Genomic DNA, 20,976 nt, shown 5'->3' with positions numbered 1-20,976 from the left:
AAAAATAGGGGTGCTTTTCATCCTTCTCAGCGATAACTTGAAATCAGCTCCAAGAAAAGTTTCATACATGCAAGACTGATCTGTTGATTGCAGTTGAGACCATGTAAACATGCTGTTGTGCATTTCATTTTGTAAAATTTTTCTTCATCTGTAACCTGTATACTAAAATATTTAGCCAATTATTATCTTGTTGCCATATGGATAATGGCTGACTCATACATGCTTCATAAGGCATCTGTATTGTGCTACCAGTAGGGAATGACAAGGTGAGAGCATCACCACCAGTTTTCTCCTGTTGCCCAATGGAGAAAGCCATGCTGCAGGCACAATCCTAGTAAAACTGGATTCATTTTGCCAGGATTCCGTCTATGCTGTGTTTCACTCATTAGAGAACTTAATTCTTTCCTTACCTGCTTCAGAAAGCTATATGTTGTCCTGGAATCACTGAAGATTCTAAGCTCAATGACATTTCTTCTCTTTAAAAGCTCTGTTAAGCCTTAGTGTGAAACTATCTTGTTCTCTGTGATGTATTTTTTATGCAAGTCAATGAAATCTTGGTCTGCAATTCATCATTTATTCATCACTTATAATACTGCTTTGCTTATGTCCAACCTATAATCCGTTGCAAAGTGTCCAAATTAACACAAGCCTGCTGTTAAGACTGTCTGGCCATTTACAAATATAGTATGTCTAGATTCAGGACAGACATCAACACTAATCAGTATTAGCTTTATTTTGAAATTAGTACATGAAGGACAAACACCAGCTCTTCTATCCATCTGTCTTTTTGAGTACATAACAGAACTGACCATGACATTACTTCCTTTGCTAAATGCTGTTGCAGGTACTTCTTACCAAAGGAGACCAAAAAATTAAAATAAAATAAACTTTCTCTGCTGAATTATTTACATAAGGAGTCATTAATGGATTATTTGGTCAATGCATACATTCATCCACTGCAAGAGACAGGCACCTAGCTGGAATATATTTGGTGTCATACAGCAACAAGAACATTGGTGTGTTTGTGTCATCTTGGCACAAAAGCCTATGAGTACAAAAAGAGTTCAAGCTGCTTGTGTGGAACACCAGAAAAATTAATGTGTCAGTATCTACTGGACAGGATGCTGTAGCATCTACTGGAAAAGGCTATGGCAACAAACACTTGGAAAAACCCCAATGACCAGAGCAGATGAGTCCAGCCATCAAGTCAGGTTTCCATAGATGCTGAGCTCTTTTGTGACAATAGTTGCCAGTGGCAAATCCTCTCAGGTGCATTTTGCTGCATAACTGTCTGATCCTGACTGTAGTTGGATGATCTGTATTCTTCTTTCTCCTGGACAGTGTCAAAGTTGTCTGCTGAGCCCCAGAGGTGATAGCCAACAGGGGTGATAGCCAGTTCAACCAGTGCTACACAGAGCACTGCATCCCACCTTCCATTCTGTGCACAAGTACACACAGGATATCCATGGAATGCAAAATCACATTATTGATCTCTGACTTCAAGGCATGTAACAGTTTGGGCTCAGGATACAAGAAAGGTCATCATGCTTCAGAATGAGGAGTGAAGATGACAGTTAAGTGAGACCTTTGATCCAGCAAAATAGCATGGCAAGATTGTGGTTCTTGTGCAATATTACAGAATGTGTGCTCATACAGGCATAAAAATTATATATATGAGTTCTCCTTGCAAAGTAGAAAAGGTACAGAAAGAAGAATGAGCACAGCTATCAAAACTCTTTGGAAAGGTGTTCATGTACTTTGGCTATGAGAACTGTTTAAGAATCTGCTGGAAGAAGAGGGATTTAGAAACCAGAAGGTTAAACACATAGACAAGTTTAAATACCCTCAGGTACTTGTTATATGCTAATTTAGAATAATAATGCTTTAACCAGCAAATATTCAATAGCTGATGAGACAGATCGTTTCATTGTGACGTGAATGTAATAAAAATGTTCTCTGAGAAGCTAATTGCCTACTGGTAAATTGCTGTTTAAGTAAGACTTGCTGTTGCATGAGAATTTATAACAACATTCCACACCACTCCTGGTGATTTTAAGATTCCCAATGTACAGCATGTGATAAGGTATTATGCAGGTAGAATTCTCTTCCCTTCTGGATGGGGATGTGTATAACTGTATTGTCCTTTGAGATGAGTTCGCCTGCAGTTGCTGCTCTCTCAGGCTGCTGCAGATAAGAATGAGTGATGATGCCCTAGATTTTAATGGAAATTTTAGAGCGTGCACTGGTAGGGTGCAGTCTTCACCAGAGAAAAATGAGCTGACTTGCAGGCATGAGGGGTCATCAAGAAAGATAAAGAAATTGAACATATACTCCAGCCTAGGCAAGGCATTTTAAAGGATATTATGGAAATGAGGAAGAAGTAAGTTAATTTTTATAATGTCACTCAATTTAACTTTAAGTCAAGGTACTGTGTTTTTTGCAATGATTAAAGATTTAGGGTATTCTTTTTGTAGGAACTGGTGAATGTTTATGTGGTAAAGCCTGAATGTGACAAAGAATTGAATTTGGATGTATCAGAATTATGTAGTATCTCTTCCCAAAACCACATTACAGACAAATTGAAATTTAAAACTATTATCGAATTTTATCTTGACAGTCAAATTTCCTTAAGAAGCCTCTCTTTAAAGTTAGCTTGATCCCCAAACAGTCATATATCTTGTTTTTATGCAAATTCTATGATACTACATTAATCATGGAGCCTTTCAGCTACAGGTCCCTTTACAACAAAAACCCAAGGCTTCTGTTCTTACTGAAACCTCACTTGCCCATTAGATGTGAGACTTTACAATATATCAGGTTTGCAATACTGTCAAGGTTTTTTTAAATTATGATTAATTGGGTGAATTTTTACTCCAAAACCTCATGTAAACACTTTATTTTTAATGAGGAAATATGATGCTGTATCTCTCCTGCATAAGCACATTAAAAAAAAAAAAAAACTGGGCTGAAAATTTTCCAGATGTGCTCATCTTTGAAGGCAGGGATAGCACAGATATGGGAAAACATTTTAACTTTACTTTCTTCCTTTTTTATCTAAAAACAGAACAAATTCTTACTGAGTCTTAATTCAAAAAAGTCCACTTGCAGCTTGGTTGTCTGTGTCTATACTGTGCTGATTTTACAACTGCTTGGTAGATTCATCTGGAGAGGTTTTAACCAAGTTCTTGTTTAATATGGATTGAAGTTACTTAGTGTAAGGAAGTCCTCCCAACCAAGTCTAGTAAATAATGGTGTATCACCTTTTAATTTTTTTAAAATCAGGTGACTTCTGAAACAGCCATGTTCCAAAGCCTAATAATAATAGTAACAATTTCTCCCCCCTCCTGCTATTCCTTATGTGTTCTGTCACCAGAGTGTCATCCCCTCTAGCTCCAGGGAGTTCCAAACCATAACTGCTCCCTTACTTAGATTGGTTTTTCATGTTAAGCATAATGGATCAGCAGTGGTGCAAAGGAGTGTGTCACACTGCCTACACAGACCACTGCAGCTTCTCCTCACTACCCCTAGTTTGTCAAGGGACTCTGTTTTCACATAGATGTTATTTCAGTAGTAAATAGGAAGTGCAAAGACAAGAAAAACTAGTGGATGTTTGACAGAAGTTGATTTGACAGAAGCTTATTTATTTTGATTTAATTCATCTTCTATCTCAATATTAAGGTTGTGATGTAGATTTCTTGTCTAGTTAAAGGTATGTGGGGGGAAAAATTCTGTGTTGGGATGGGAGAGGAGAAAAGGAAGATAATTAGAACAGGCCTGCTGGTCAGTCAGAACCATTGTGGGACAGAATATTGGGGTAATACACTACACCCCAAATCTTAGTTCTTATTTTTGAAACATTTCTGTCATATATGGTAGTCTTTGGGGCTGTTTCCTGCACTGAAAATGTTGGTGCAATCAAGGAGTAGGAGATTCCTTGTCTTAAAGCACTGTCTCTCTTTAAACACCTGTGAGCAGATTTATAGGTGCCTACTAAGACACCACACTTTTAGGAAAACTAATGCTAACCAATGCTCTTTATTGAAATTATCCTTCATACTTAACATCTAGGCTGCTTTTCAGAGACCAGCTTTATGCTGGCTATCCAGTGAGGACTAAGACAATGAATGGAAATGGCTCAGAGACACCCTAGTCATAAAGAAAAAACAATCAGATATGTTCCACAGAACGATTAAAAAGATCTCCAGGATAAAAGAAAAAAGGTTTAAAATTTATGTACATTGTTTTTTCTTAAGAAAGGTGGCAAAAAATATGTATCAAAAGAGTTGAGTAATAGGACAAGGGACATTTCATAGCAAATTTCAGGGGTTAAAATTGAGATAAAGGTAACCAGAAGATGCCAGTAATACAGACTGTTTTACAGTTTTAATTACTTCAATTCAAGAAGACAATTCTGAGAAGCCTTGATTTTAGAGGAACACACATTTTAAAACATCAGGAAAAAGATGAATAATGGTAACACTTTACCATTCTTCTGTATCTAAATACAAACACAGTTATAATATAAATGTCTTGTTACACACTTATGTACTGCATGCATGAGTAGAATTTTTATTAAACTCATATAAATGTACTTTTAAGTTGTTTTTATCAGTCGGGAAATTTGAAAATGTAGTTAATGTTGAAAAATACCTTTTGAAAACAGGTCAGAGAAAATAAAAACAAGCAAAGGGAAAGGTCCTAAGTTTGCTATTCTGTTTTCTTAAATATGTATGAACAAACATCTGTGTAGCATGCCATGAACTCTCTTCCCTTGGTCAATCCCCAGTACATCTTTCTCAGAATGGCAAGGCTCTGCAATCTGTAAAGATTTTTCTAGGTCTTCAGTGAAGAAATAACATAGGCAATTTAAGACTTTAAGGCAATTCTGTTGCCTGTTGTATTTAGAGGTTTTTGTTTTGTTTTAAAGACAGTGCACAGGCTTCTAGATTATCACTGGTTAATTTCTGCAAAATGCAGTTTAAACTCCAGAACTATATACTATTCTTTCCAGCACATTGACACATTTGGTACAAACTAGTAATGCAAATGAGAGAGCAGCACAAATACTCTAACCATCCTTTCCAGAGAGCCAAAAAGGACAGAGTACGTGTTGGCAAAATGAGTCATGAGTGTGAAAGACACTTGCTTTTCGCCTGTGTCCCAATTTTTTTGTTCCCTGCTATTTCTAGAATTTTCTCTGAGATCAATGGAAATAACAGTTTGTCTTTACAGCCTGATTTATTTACATGCTATTTTTGGCTTAGCTGAACTCCTGACAAAAAGAGACATCTCAAATCTTTGCAAGGATAAGGATCAAGAAAGTAAGTGGAAAGGCTTTGACCATAGTAGAATTCTTTTATGTCTTGTGACTATATTGTTCTCACTTCCCCTAGCAGGATCATTCTATGCTGCCTGACAGGCAAAATAAAGGTATGACAGTGGAAATGAGGTGTAAAAGAGAGGATAATATTCGAAGACTGAAGAGATAGGGATACAATTTTATAATTTAATGTATGTTCTCCATTTTCAACTAAAGTAAATATAACTCATCTTCTTCCACTAGCAAATAAGCTATTACTGATTCAGAATTATCCAAATTCTTCAAAACCTGACACTTATTTAAACAGGTCATCCATTTTGGTTAGACTTAACTCTGAATTTCACTACGATTTACAGTGATTCAAGGAGAGATTAAGCAGAGTACTTTTTCACCCTCCTTTCTGGGACCTGTAAGTGGAGAAGTTACAACAGAATGTGCATTTCTGTGAGCAAAAGTTCCCTTTTGCTCTTAAAAAAATTGTATGAGTGATTTATCATCGTTTCAAATAAGAAAAGTCAGCAACACTGTTCTCGTTTTGGGATAGCTTTCTGGTTTAGATTTATAGATCTGTTTCTTATGCCCTCCTCTTAGGGTTCAAAACACTTCACTTGAAACCCTTTCTTTTTGTCTGACTGAAGTTTCTAATGGAAATCAGGAACACTGAGGAAAAATAGTATTTTAAACACGATCTCTGTCTGAAGGAATTGTGTTGTCTCATCTCTCTAGGGTGTCTTGAGGAGTGTACATTATTTACAAAAGCTGTGTTCTCATTTAAAATCTCATTGCGTTATGCATGTTATCCCTGACAACACTTCTGGGAAGTATCCTCCTGCCATCAGTCCTGTGTGGTTATTTACCCCTACAAATAGATATCTTGATTCACCACTGAAAGAATGAATTATGTAACTTCAGTCTTTGCAGATTTTCTAAGGGCTAATACATTATTTTTGACTAGTATCGGGAACTAGGATATTTCAAACAACCAGGAAAAAAAAAAAACCCTCCAAGCAAACAAAAAATCCCCACAAAAGAACAAAACCCAAAAACAAACACCAAAAAAATTTGGGTTTTTTTATGCTTTTACTTCACATAATCCTCTTTATTTCTATACCCTTCAGAAAAAAACATTGAGCCTAGAATAAGGAAAAGAGAGGGTTTCATTCATCTGAAAGGTGTGACTAAATCATATTTTGCCTTATATTGTGTCTTGTGAATGTCCAGTTTCACATAAAAGAAACTGTGCAGAACCTCAGTGAGCTCAGACTCCTTTCACCTCCCCTTGCAGGTAGCTATTTCTTCTCTTGGTAGAGCTCATTGCAGCTTTCTTCCTGTCTGAGGGCTGATACTTTGTTGATAAGAAATGTAAAAGGAAAGTGGAGTTTGACAATCACTAGTGTCCTTAATTGGGAAGTAATCAAGACTTCGTGTTGTGGTGTGAAGCAGATCATATTCCAATAACTCAGAATATATCTATCATGCAAAGGGAAACACCTGAGATTCTTCAAGACTGGCTTTCATAGAAACAAGTATGTGCTTAGGATATTCCCAAGTGTTTTGGCATGTACAACAACAACAAAGAAAATCTTGGTGTAGGTTTTTCTGCAATTACAACAGATTTGGTTTGCTTTTAATTATACTCTTTGTTTCCTCTTTTTTTTTTTTTTGGTCTGGTCATCTGTCTGGGATGATGCATTTTAATAAATTCATTAATTTGTACAAATTCATGAATTCTTTTATGGGCTGTTATTTACCCTGGCTTCCTATCTGTCTTTATGCAAAGAAATAGTATTTACATCTCTTTGATATTATTTGTTCTTTTCTGATATAGCAATTAGTTATAAGAAAACAATTTAATTTTGCTCAAGGACATGTATATGAGAACCACAGATTTAATAATTATGATGGTGTAAACATTTTCAGATGGTAGCTTCATAACAATGTTTTATTTTGAGACTATAACTCCAGGCAGCCTCAAAATAGGTGATTACTGAAAAAAAAAAAAATCTTCCTTGCCTCTCTTGGAAAGTGGAGAGCAGAGAAGCCACCAAGAAGTGGCTGTGAACCTTAGATGAACTCGTTTTTCCCTGTGGCTCCAATAATTTAAGCCTTGTGCATAAAGGGCCTCTGACTTCCCTGAGCACAGAGCCAGGGTCAGAGTTGTGCTGTAAGCCCTCCACTCCCTGTTTTTTTCTGGCACTGCTGCTCTGGGAGGACTTGGAGGGACTTTTCAGCCTGTTTTCCTGCGTAAGTGGAGCTTATAGGATTTCAGTGTCTGTTTTCAGTCTGTGATTCAAACTGAATCCCATATTTGATTTTGGTCCCCATGCCCAGGAAAGTTGATTATTGGGGTGGTTCCTCTGAGGCATGCATGCTCAATCCTGTGGCCTCTAGTGATTCTACAGAAAAACAGAACAGTGAAGGGGATTTTACAGCCAAACAAATATTTTCCTCTTTTATATTAGAGTTTCATGGCCAGACTTCTGTATAACCTATGCGATCTACAAAGTGTATTATTAGGTGTGAAGTATCACAGTGAATTGAAGAAAAATACTTTTTTGAGTGTTAAAATTACCATGAAACAAAATTATGTGCAGTTAAAGAAATACCTTGGTCAGTATTATGCAGAAAACTGTAAATATTTAATTCTGACCAAAATATTTTTAAAATACGCTAAGTACAGTTAGAGCTATTAGCATTTTTAAGGGACAAAATGATGTTTGAAGGCTGCAAAAATCACCTGATTTATGCTGTTTCTCCTATTTCCTACCGATTTATTAAATTATTGGCAATATCTAGCTTTATCTAACTTCTTAAATGGAATTTTAGTGATTGCCTGAAAAATTCCATCAATCTTTTCTCTTCAGCAAAAAAATCAATATATTTATTTTGAACCACAATAAATTTTTCTACATGGTAACCATTTTTCCTGCTCTGAGGGATGCTACAATACAGAAAATAAGTTTATTAGTTCTGTTTAAATATTGACTAGATATCTACTATGGTATCAATTCCGGTGAAATTTGCACCTGTTTATTCTTATTGTAATATTTTTAGTATAGATACAAAATAAGCAGACAAAATAAATTTTATATGTGGACTGGACATTTTTAAACTTCTTTTAGGAGAGACTGATGTGCACTAGAAGACTCCTTTTTTGCAGTAAAGCTTACTTTTCACTTGGATTTTTTTTAGGGGTTGAAGTGAAGGTTTTTACCTATGCCAGTTTTTTCTTGGGATGTACCATTCTTTTGTAATTTTATTATAAAATACAATAATTTAAGTTACCTGAGATGATATTATTTAAAAATTAATTATTTGAAACCAGGTGCACATTTAAAGCAAAATTTAATGCTGATTGAAAGTATGTCCCAGCATAGAAATTCAATGTTAAATGTAAATGTTGAGATTAGTGAATAAAAACAAAGGAACTCCACAAAATCCCCTAAATAAAACTACTGATTTTGTAAAACATATTGGTTTTCCTCTGTGTAGCACCTTGACAAAAGAAAAAAAAATTTAGAACGCAGTGATCAAGTTGTCTTTCTATTATTACAACACTTTTACAAACTGCATTCATGCTTTATTAAAATATCAGAGTTAATATAACTTAGCATTAATATAGCATTTGTAGATATTTCTCATCTCAGATGATTGTATGGATAGTGATTGGATGTCATAATAGTGAGATGTAACTGGCAGTGAGTTAATTCTCTTTTGTCTTCTCTAAACATGGGAAGCTCTACTTAATTACATATTGTCTACAATTAAATACTAAAGTTATAAAATCATAGAACATCCTTAGTTGGAAGTGGAAGGGAGTCCCACTCTTGGCCCTGCACAGGACAGCCCCAGGAATCACATCCTGTGCTTGGGATGGTTTTCTGAATATTTCTTGGGCTCTGCCAGGCTGGTGCTGTGAACACTGCCTGTGCCAGTGCCCAGCCACCCTCTGGGTGAGGAACCTTTTCCTGATACCCAACCTAAACCTCTCTGACTCAGCTTCAGGCCATTCCCTCGGGTCCTGTCACTGTCACACAGAGCAGAGATCAGTGCCTGCCCCTCCTGTTCCCCTCAGGAGGAAGGTGTGACTGCAGCGAGGTCTCCCCTCAGTCTCCTCCAGGCTGAACAGACCAAGTGCCCTCAGCCTCTCCTCACACAGCTTTCCCTCAAGGCCCTTCTCCATCCTCACTGCCCTCTTTTGGATGCTCTCTAATAGTTTAATAGCTTTTATATAAATTGTAGTGCCCAAAACAACTCCCAGGATGGGGGGAGGCTACACCAGTGTAGAGCAGGACAATCACCACTCTATTTTTAGAAACTTGGAACTTTGCAGACATTATACATTATACATTATCCATAGAAAGCAAAAAGGATTGTGATTTTTACTTAAGTAGGACTCTTCTGTGTGCAATGTTACTTGATAGAAGTACAAGGGATTTTTTTCCCCAAAGCCATTTTGCTGCAATCTAGTTCAGAGTAGTACCAAGTCCCCTCATTGTCTATCACTCAGGAAAGCTGAGCATGTTAAAAAATGTACAACTTCACACTTCTGCTTCCTAAATTTCTATGGATGAGCAAACCACCCATAACCCCTATTAAATATTTCAGTAAGGGAAAAAAACCCCAAGGCTTGAAGTTTTTTGTTTCTGTTTGTAACAAGTCTATGAAATAGTGACATCTTCAGAAAGAGAAGTAAAATGTCCTGAATTGCTTGTTTCTTGGGTTCCCATCCTTAGCCTGGAATTCCTCTGTTTTCAACACATTTTTCTCTCAGATTTGATACAATTATTTCAATTTAAATATAACCTCTGCTTGAAGATGTGAGAAGAGCTGAAGTCAATTGTTGTAGGCACTATGTACTCCAGCAGAGAGTACCTAGTGCCTATAAAAGTTTACTTTTATTTTTAATTCTTGATGTTGTAAAACACTCTGTTTCTCTTCTCCTAAAAGATTAGGATGTAGGGGATGCATGTTTTTCACTGAAAGAAAACTTTATTAGAAAACATATTGATTTGTATTTTGAAACTGTGGTGCTGTTCTGAGAAAAATGTTGAATATGCAGTGAACATTAGTTCCTGAAAGTCTTACTATGTTTATATTATGAACTACTTTGAAGCAAGCTGATGAATTTAGTAATCATAAATGAAATTATGGGAATATGTAAATCAGATATCCCTTGAGTAGCAACACTGGCATTCTTAGGAAAGCATTTGAATTAATAAAAGATCAGACCCCAATGCTATAATTATGCTCTGAAGAAGGAGCAAGATGGATTCATAGGCTAAGATACTGAAGAAAATGAAGCATAGCAGAGATCAAGAAACACCCCAGTGGTAGTTGTAGAGAGTAAAACCAGTCTACTTAAATGAATATGACTCAGTTGGGACAGAAACCCTCTTCTTAGCAGTAAAAGAGCTAAAGCTGCAGCTCTTAGGATTCTAGAGTTGATGGAGCTATGAAAGGCAAGGGAAGGTCCAGCAAGAGCTAAAGAGAGGAAGAATGAGGATGATGTGGTAGCTGCTTACAGACGGGTGGTTTGTCATCTATCCCTTGCCACTGACATTCTCCCACAGGCTGGTCTTGCTCAGAGGCTTGAGGCAAATGCTACCTTAATGGAGACAGGAGGAGGAGAAGCAGCAGGTAGACAATTAAATCTGGCTGTCATAATCCTTTGGTAAATGATTTGCTAGGGTTTTTTGGGTCTGTCTTAAGTTCAGAACAGTTGAGCTTATGCTGTATGGTCCTTCCAGCACTGGGCAGGGAAATAACTTTGTTGCTATAATTAGATTTCTTCCTTTTTTTCTTGAAAATTAAGTGTTTCTGCTGGCTTGGTTTATTTTGTTCTGGTTTTAACCTAGCCGAAATCTTAGGAAATATTTTATTTTTGTCTCCTTATCTCACTGAACCAATACCCATGGTTTGTTCCTGTTGCTGTATTGCAAGGCCACAATGCAATGAGGTAGAACAGGCAAATTGTTAAGTGGAGCTGTCCATGGTACCCAATACCATTTTACTGCCTTTGCACTTGATGCTCCTGTACAGGAGCAGTTGCAAACTTAAACTGATTCATCCCCTTACCTACCACAGTAATTTTCCACAACTGGGAAGCCACTTTTGTAGGCTTCACATTTCTTAGGATACATTTATTCCTTTATAATTTTCTATAATTGCAGCCAAGCCAGTGTACACTGACTACTAGTCCAAATATTTTTGCCATTCTTTTATTACAAACAGGCAGAATAATATTAGTAGTAGTTGTTTTTGTTTGTTTGTTTTTTTCCGGTATGTGTATTTTTTTTTAGTTTTCACAGAATAAAAATTATCCAGAAAAGTTTCTTGTGTCTGTCAAAAATATGTATTTTAAATATTAATGAAGAAGAACAAACACATGAGGATTTTCTGATTGAAAAAAATTATGTGAAATTTTAATTTACTTTAAAATAAAGTGTAAAAGATATGGATGAACAGAGAGAGTTATACAAGTACATTTTATACAAATATAAAGATATATTTATATGTTATTCAAATACTTGAAGGAGGATATATCTGCAGTAGCTTATTATAAAGGGAAGCTATAAATGTCCAATACTAGAGAATCAATATGTATAGCTTGTTGAGTATTTACAATCTGCTTTCATTTAATGGGTTGGGTTTTTCCATATCTGGAAGCACTGACAAATAAGAATATGTAAATTTCAAAAGCAAGAGGTAATATGTACAGCTTAAATATAATGTTTGAAAAGAAAACAGGATGCTGAGGCACATGTGTTTATTCCACATGCTGCTGAGTTAATGAATAGAGATAACACTTTCCAGGTATAGATTCCATAGGAAAGCAAATTGAAGTCTTCTAGGTTCTGATGCACAGAAGGTATATAGGAAATAACTTGGGTTATGCAAGGGTCTGGATAGTTCAGTAAGAATCAGGAAAATCTGTGAAATCCTAAAGGTGTTGTAACTATCTGTTTTTAATTTAAAAGAAGAAAAATAAGTTGCTTTAAATATGACAGAAAAAATTAATAACTGCATTCACATTGAGTTGGATTAAAATCACTTATTTAGCTAAAAAGTGTTACTGTGACATCAAGATAAATCCATCAGTATTTCTGGTAAACATGGTATCAAATAAGACCATATTGTATTCTGTGTAGAAGTAAATTAGAAATTTTTTTTTACTGAGTATTGTCTTCACATTTTGATGCTACATCAGTATGGAAATTAATATATTACAATGGCATTCAGTGGTGTGTGCTGCAAAATCAGTGTGTAGGTTTTTGGACTCAGAGTTGAATTTTATGTGTTTAACCTGAAGTATTATAGTTAGCATGCAGTAGCAGTAGAGTTTTTGCAGGAAAAAAAATCTCTTTTTCTCCCTGCAGTATTTCTAAATCAGTTCTAAAATTAAATTGAATTAATATACTAATAAAAAGCAACTGTGTCATTTTGGCTAGAAACACAAAATAGACCTCTGGTCATGCACTTTACAGTTCAATACCAAAACGACATTCATCAAAATTTTGTGTCACATTAGAAAGAGACAAGAAATATGAATTTGAAGGGATATGGCTCATTTTTACAATTACATGTCACTGGAAAAAATGAGAAAATGATTATCTTTCTTTTTTGTTTGTTTTTATTATTAATCTGGTGTATATCTTTCTAAAACCACAAGGATTTAGTATGATTGCAAACTATCAGCATTTGAAGACAATATTATTTATCTATATAGTTTTTAAGATTTTATAGTTTTTAAAATTTCCAAGGTCAGCTCTCACCTGAACCAGTAATATATAATTTTTTTCAATGCTTCTAAGCCACAGAGTGTCTTTGTGGTGAGTTGACCCTGGCTGCACACTAGTTGGCCACCAAATCTACTCTGTCACCCCCCTTCTCAGGTGCATGGGGGGGAAAAATACCATGAAAAGCTCATGGGTCAAGACAAGTACAGGGAGAGATCACTCACCAGTTGCCATCATAAGCAAAACAGACTCAGCTTGAGGAAATAATTGTATTTATCTCCAATTAAATCAGAGCAGGGCAATGAGAAGCAAACCTAAATCTTAAAACACCTTCCCTCCACCTGTCCACACAATTCCTAGGATCTTCTGCACTCCTGAGCTCTCTAAATCTCCACCTCCAGTGATACAAGTGGATGGGGAATTGGGGCTCTGATTAGTGCATCACATGTTGTCTCTGCTGCTCCTTCCTCCTCAGAGGGAGGACTTCTCCCAGCCTTTCCGTGCCCCAGGATGGGGACATTCCCACAGTGTGCAGCTCAGGAACAGATGGCTCCAGCATGGAGACGCACGTGCTGCCAGCCAGGCTGCTCCAGCATGGGCTCCTGTCTCCATGGGGCCACTGGTCCTGCCAGGACCCTGCTCCAGCACAGCCTTCCCACCAGGCCACAGCCTTTTTTTGGGCATCCCCCTGCTCTGGAGAGGATCCTTCAAGGGCTGCAGGGGCACAGCTGCCTCACCATGGTCTGCACCACAGGCTGCAGGGGAACCTCAGCTCTGGCACCTGGAGCAGCTCCTGCCCCTCCTCCTGCACTGACCTCGGTGTCTGCAGGGCTGTTTTTCTCACATATTCTCACTCCTCCCTCTCACTTCAATTACACAGGATTTCATTCCCCTTCTAAACTACATTATCCCAGAGGTTCTCCTAGTGATGACTCAGACTTGGCCAGCAGCAGGTCCATCTTGCAGATGAACTGGAGATGATTTTGGAATTATATTTGATAGCAGCACAGGGATCAGTGACAAGAATCTGGAATTACTGTAGCAACCTGGGGTATGAAGTTAGTAAGCCATATTGCTTTTTAGTAAGCCACTAAGCTAGTTAGTAAGCCACTATTGCTTTTTTTAAGACCAGTAGGATAGACTAAAGAATTTCTGTAGGTAAAATAATGAAGTTTCCACTTTTATGACTTGTCTTCTGAAGGAGAGATTTCTCCCTTTCTAGAGACAAAAGGCACAGTCAAAGGATAAAGTCTGGAAGAGATTAAAACTTTCAAATAAATCTGGAACTCTTGCTGATTTAGAAGCTTTTGGTAGAGTCGAAGAAGTTTTATATCTCCATTTATTTTGTTAAAATATACAACTGTGCAGTAGAATTGTAGCCAACTTTCTTTATCTATACTATCAGTCATGGATAATATAAAATCCATCTAGGGAAATAGTGGCCCTCATGTCTTCCTAAATGTACAGCACCAAACTGTAGAAAAAAAAGAAGTAATAGAGAAAGAAGGATGGAATAGTTGTTTCCTACGGCTCTCCAACAAAGCAATTTGCATACCAAATCAAGCAAAATGTTTCTATGCTTTATAAGCTTTTTAGATAAACTATGGCTTAAGCCAAAAATAATTCTAATTTTTTTTCAAAGTGAGAATGAAATCTCCTTTAATTTTATAGTATTTATTGTATGTTCAGAAAACAGGTCTGCAGTAATTTTCTTTTGGTTTCTCATGTACAGCTTATACCCAAAACCAGTAATACAGAGAACATAAGCCCAGGTCTGCTTTATAGGGAGAATCTGCCCAGAGCCTACTGTCACCTCTTTCAAATACTATTCTTGAACAGAGTTGGTATTAATATTCAAGTCATTATAATTCCTATAATTTATGTTAAGAGGAAAACATTTTCCTTTACATTATTGTCAACTCCATAGCAAACAACTTTTTTCACTATTTTTCACTTTTCCATTTCCATCAGCTGTCCTGAATTTCCATAATTCATAACAATAATAACACAATAACCAACATAGTGCACATTAAGCAACAAACATTTCATAGCTGTTTGTCACAAAACAGTTAGGAAACATCGTATACTCTTCATTGATTGCTTTAATCCTAACAAAGTGCCAGTAATGTGTCTCCAGATTAAATCACTAGGGTTTAACTGCCTAGAAAATTAATTTCTTCCTTATTTCTAATAGAATATTGAACAGAGGTGCATACTCTTAATGGGTAAATTCATTCTGGTAACTAAATGCTAGCATATTGTTTTGGGGATAGTTTTCCACCAGATGTTTCCATGGTTCTTTGATTTATATTGTTGCATCTGAGTAGACACTCTTATGTCAGCCTTATGGTTTTATGTGATTTAAAGCAGAGGAGAAATTTATGTAAATGACTGAAGATTAGAATATAAATGTTGAATTTAGGACTACAGTTTTCTTAAAGTAGTTCATAGTACCTTTAAGTGCTTTTGGATCTGTACCTTACACTGCAGGAAGGAGAGGCAATACATTTTTTTCCCCTTAAATCATTTTGTGACCATTCATTTTTTCTGACAGAAATTAGCTTGGTTTTGGTACTTTTTTCATGTTGCTGCAGGGCTTTTCCATAACAATAAATGATTCTTAAGTATGTTTGTTAACCTTAGATACTAATGTAAATTGTGAAAAGCATCTTTGTGGTAATAACTCTGGGATGAGCCTGTGAAGATGTGGCTTTGAGTAAAACAGCTAAAGAACTTTTGTTCTCTTCATAAAAAATACCTTTTAAAAATGTTAATGTCTTCATGGGAGGTTCTGCTTTGTGCAGTATCCATTACCAACAAAAATCTTTTTCATGAGCTGTGGAATCCAGGAAAACTTTATCAGTACATGTGTTTCTGTTTAATCATGTTAAAAGTGCTAAATGCTTAGAGTACTTGAAAAAAAGCATCTCTGATTGAGTTCTTTATGGTGATCTGAAATGCAGATGGCCAGAAAGCTTCTCTCATGTTCTGGTGGTAGTTCACACTTCTCCTTCCTACACATCCTGTTCCCATTTCAGCATTAGAGATCTTAAGTTCTAAGACCACCCCTGCCATTGAGCTAGCTATTTGCTTTTCTACTTTGTAAGTGAGGCCTATTACATAATATGTCAGAGGATAAATGAAAAAATTCCTTTGTTTACCTTTGTGTCAAGTGAAATAAGTGTGGCAATCTTGTGCTAGTTGCTCTTTTGTGTTTGTGTATGCTGGGGGAGAGAGAAAACCTAATTTAAGATGCTGTGAGTACAGGAAATAAGCTCAGAGTACTTGAATGAGCTTTCACTTAGCATTTCACTTCATAGTACTTTACTGACTGGTTGTTGTTTCTGTCATTTAGAGAAGTGGATTCATAGATAACAAGTAATTTCTACAAATTTTGCTTCTAAAACCTCCAGAGTTCCAGAAGCAGAATTTCTCATCTCTTCTTGCTTTGATTTCCTATTCCAAATGAATGGACCTCCACATATAAGTAGAAACTTTGTTCTGAGTTGTTTCTTCCATAAGTGGTCAGGATCTTATCTTCACACAGGTGCATGCAGTAGCACAAAGGTCTCAAGTGCCTTGCTGGAAAGAAGACACTTAATCTAATATATTTTTTCTCAAAATATACTTTGTTATGATTTACCTATGTAAGGCTCCCTACTGTGCAATGTAAAGGCTCTAGTGCTAAAATCAGTGTGAAATACAATGAATATGTGCAAAAACTAGTGAATATGTGCAAAAACTGTGTACTTTTTTTGAGCTGGGCATTACCAAAAGGGAAATAGGTCGTGGAAAGACCAAATCAGACTTGCAAGAGTAGACAATATTTGCATTTAGACAAACAACCTAGCTATTGCTACAATTTTTTTCTAACAGTGAAATCATGTATCTGAAAATAATAGTCAAAAGTTGGGCTAGGTATTATTGTATTAATGTGCATCGCAGAAAGAAAATAAGATCTCATATCTCAAAGTAAGAGGCTTTTATGTGTCTATTCTGGTTCTTAGAAAATCTTGCAGTTTTTGCTACAAAGGTACCTTAAAAACCTTACACATTCCACAGGCAAAGCAAAGTGTGCTGGGACACTGCGGGGCAGCAGGGTGCTTGAGGCAACATGACTGGACTGTCACGTAGCTTGTAAGGATCCTGCAGAAAAATATTTCTCATCCTATCAAAATATAATAAAACAGGATGCAGATTACTGCCATGTTATGCTCATCACAGCTACTTCTTATTCTGAAAGTGTGGGGCTTCAAAATAGTTTGGAAAAAAAACCCCAACACATCAGCAGAACAGTTTTTACTGAGAGGAGTCTAAGGAATAATTTGGGGATGGGGGTGTGTGTGTCCTGTGACAACCTAAAAGAAATTGTGATAAAATAAAATGGAAAGTGTAGTAAAAGTAAGCTAAATCTCAACAGTAGAGACCTCTGCTTCAGCTACAGCCCCTTCTCCAGGACTGTGGGGAAGCACCACAGCAACCTGCTGACATTGACCCCTGTGCCCCAGGCTCTGATGGTGTTGGTGTTCAAGCTGTCCCTGTAAAATTTGTGCAAAAGCACATTCAACTGACACAATGCAATTTAATGAATTAGTAACTGGCAATGGAGTTTGATCACGTTAGAACAAGTAAACTTCCAGAGTGGTTCATTTTGTAAACTTCAATCATAACCTTATGACCAAAGATATATATTTACAAAAGCATAAGGAGTAGTTATGTTCATCTTTAAGATTCCTGGAAAGTTGTATCCTGCCAATTTTAAGTGTTTCTTGGACAAATTTTAGTTAATGTTAGCAGGTTTACTGACTTGCTCTGTAATTTATGCTATGTATTTAGAAAGAGAAAGCAAACATATAATTTTATTCTGGAGTGTGATATGCTGAAGTATTTGGTTTCCTCCAGAAAAACTAGCTTCAGCATTTTACTTGAAAGCCTTCGTATGGACATAGGATTCCGACACACTTCCTGAAGTTGTGAAAATCTGTCATAAGTATGAATATCACAGTGTAGATTGCTGAAGTTATTTCAGTTCCTGCTTATTTTAGCAGTAAACTGTTGAAAAATATTTTACACTTTTTTGTTTATATCTTCTGAGGAATTCAAAGGAAAAATACTCATGCCCTAGTGATGACTAAAAATATGAAAATATTGATTATTTATAGATACGAACTTGATTCAACAGGCATACAGTGTTACAAGCTAAGCTACAGATTCAGAATTCTGTTGTTTTTAAACATGAAGTAAGGTAGCTACAGGAATTCCACAAGAAAAATTATTTTATTTTATCATAAAAGATGCAGAAAAATGTATCCCAATGCATTTAGTAAAACTTGAGAATGGCCCATATTGGTTATCTTTTGATAGTTTTTAATTCTATGCATAAATAGAAACACTGCAATACTTTTTCTTCCAAGTGTTGTTCACCCCAGTCCTGTTAAAAAAAAACAAAAAATAAACCAACTAACAAACTCCAAACTCCAAACCAAACCTAAAAAACAACAGCAACAACAAAACCAACCCCCCCCTCTGCAAAAAAAAAAAAAAACACAAAAAAAACCAAACCAAAACCCCAAAGCAAAACCAAAACCAAACAAAAAACCACGAGTGTTTGGCTTCTCACAATTGGAGAAGAAGCTGTCCTTTAATGGAATCAGAAGTTGTACAGTCTCTGCTTTCCTGACATTGTTTATTTGAGTTTATAGCTAATAGGAATTTTGCACATTTTGCAGTTTAAATCTTACCATGCTTTGTAAACTCTTATATTTGATATATACCTTTGGGTGTGTAGAAGTACATTTGGTCACAACTGTTATTTTATTGATGTGCAGAGTATACTGCAATGCTCTCTAGTAGAAGCAATACAAAAGGGGATAAAAGGTTGCAGAGATGTACTGAAAGGTATTTGCTAAAAATAATGAGGTGTCCTTATGCCTACTCATCTTGGATTTTTCATTTGGAATTCAGAGGAGAGCAAAAACTTTCACCTCTTTCCACCTTTCCAGAATGTGATAAAGCATTTTTTTCATACTTAACTTCCTTATGAAGATGTGATTGTGTTGGGTATTTTGCAGGAGCTTCAGGATGGCATTGGGCAGCAGCAAACTGTTGTCAAAACATTGAATGCAACTGGTGAAGAGATTATTGAGCAGTCATCAAAGGCAGATGCCAAGGTGCTGAAGGAACAATTGGAAAGTTTGAATAACCGGTGGAAGGAGATCTGCAGACAGTTGGTAGAGAAAAAAAAGAGGTAGGTTAAAAAAGGGTAAAAATATCATGAAATTATTTTTAGTTGTTCTAGATTTGATTCTGGCTTGAAATTTCAAAGGACCTCTCAACATCTAGACTTTTCAAATATAAAAGGAATTATCACTAATTGAAATTTGCATCCTATAAATTGTTCATACACTATAATTTGTTTAATTATTTTCTACTTACTCCTGTCAGTGACCACCACTCCCTTCCAAACTCCATATTTTTATCTTTTAACCCCTAATGTTTAAAAGAACTAAACAAGCATCCATAACTGCTCAATTTTAAGTGGAACAGTACAGAATTTACTGGTTTATAATCTTTCTGTTTGATTGCATGTCATTAAAGCACATCTCTGTAATACTTATAATACCTTGGTTAATTTAAAAAGATAATCCTAATCTATTTCATCTATAAAAATCAATGCCATTAACATCTACATTTCATAGGCTGGATTTAAGAAAATGGATTTATCAATTTAATATTATTTATGATCACTTTTAGATAAATTTGTTCTTCTCATGCAGGAACAGAAAGCTAGAGCGTTTGAGTTACAGATAATACAAAAATAGTTTTATACCTTTAAAAAGAGAATTTCCAATGTAAAAAAAAAAGATAGGTTTTATTAAAGAGCATGTTCTTAACCTAGATGCTAAGCCTAGCTGGATATGCCATTCTGCTTTAAAATACAGTAGAAAATACAGGTAGAGCTTTCGTCATGCATGTTTTTTTAAAATCACAGAATATTCCTTATAGAGATATATTGATCAGTACTGGTGATGTACTAGAAGAACTGGTAGTGTGCAACAAGATTTTTTTACTTCTGATGTGTCACGTATCATTTTTCCGTTCAGAGCCACTGAGGCGAAAAAGCTGTGAAAATGTTTACTAGCATCAAAAAGGGAGTGTCCTGGAGGGTTATTACTGAGCCTAATCATGATTAAAGTTTCACTTGGAGCATGTTATCAGTCGTTGGAACAGGCTGCCCAAGGAAGTCATTGAGTCACCATAGAATCACAGAATGATTGAGGTTGAAAGGGAACTTAAAGTTCATTGAGCTCCAACCCCTCTGGCATAGACAGTGAAATCTCTACTAGATCAGGTTTCCCAGAGCCTCATCCAGCCTGGCCTTGAAAACTTCCAGTGATTTTAACTCCACAATCTCTCTGGACAACCTATTTTGGTGCCTCACAACACAGAAGCAAATAATTTCTTCTTAATATCTAATCTAAACACTCTTTTGTATTAAGGCAATTCTCCTTTGTCCTATCATTACATAGCCCTGTGAAAAGTCTCTTTTCAGCCTTCCTGAAGTTCCCCTTTGGGTACTGGAAAGTGCTATAAGGTTTCCCAGTGGTATTTAGAAGACATGTAGATGTGTCACTAAGGGACATGGTTTAGGGATGGGAGTACTACTGGGTTAATGGTTGGACTCAATGGTCCTGAAGGTCTTTTCCAACCTAAATAATTCTGTGTTAAAAGAAGGAGATGCAGCAAATAATCCATAGCTGTCAGAAGCTTAAATAATTATTTCTGCTGTATTTCCAGGTGTTGATGGTACTGTTATTTGCTGCACGAGGGAGTCCTTGGCCTTTATTTGTCACATAAAAAGCTGTTCTTTTGTACATTGGAAACTCATCTGTGTTTCCAAGCATTAACTTGTTATGT

General features: G+C 36.1%; 1 protein-coding gene across 1 annotated transcript in view; it reads left to right on the top strand.

The window, feature by feature from the left end:
• DMD (dystrophin) overlaps positions 1 to 20,976 on the top strand; it is a 1,043,102-nt gene that overhangs the window by 630,321 nt on the left and 391,805 nt on the right. Inside the window, exon 44 of the mRNA XM_066545460.1 lies at positions 19,131 to 19,306. Within this exon, the coding sequence (XP_066401557.1) occupies positions 19,131 to 19,306 (176 nt within the window). The remainder of the gene's footprint in view (positions 1 to 19,130; positions 19,307 to 20,976) is intronic.

The sequence above is a fragment of the Molothrus aeneus genome, chromosome 2 (assembly GCF_037042795.1).
Source record: "Molothrus aeneus isolate 106 chromosome 2, BPBGC_Maene_1.0, whole genome shotgun sequence".
NCBI lineage: Eukaryota > Metazoa > Chordata > Aves > Passeriformes > Icteridae > Molothrus > Molothrus aeneus.
The sequence above is the reverse complement of the archived record's forward strand: the minus strand, read 5'-3'. Positions and strand labels throughout refer to the sequence as shown.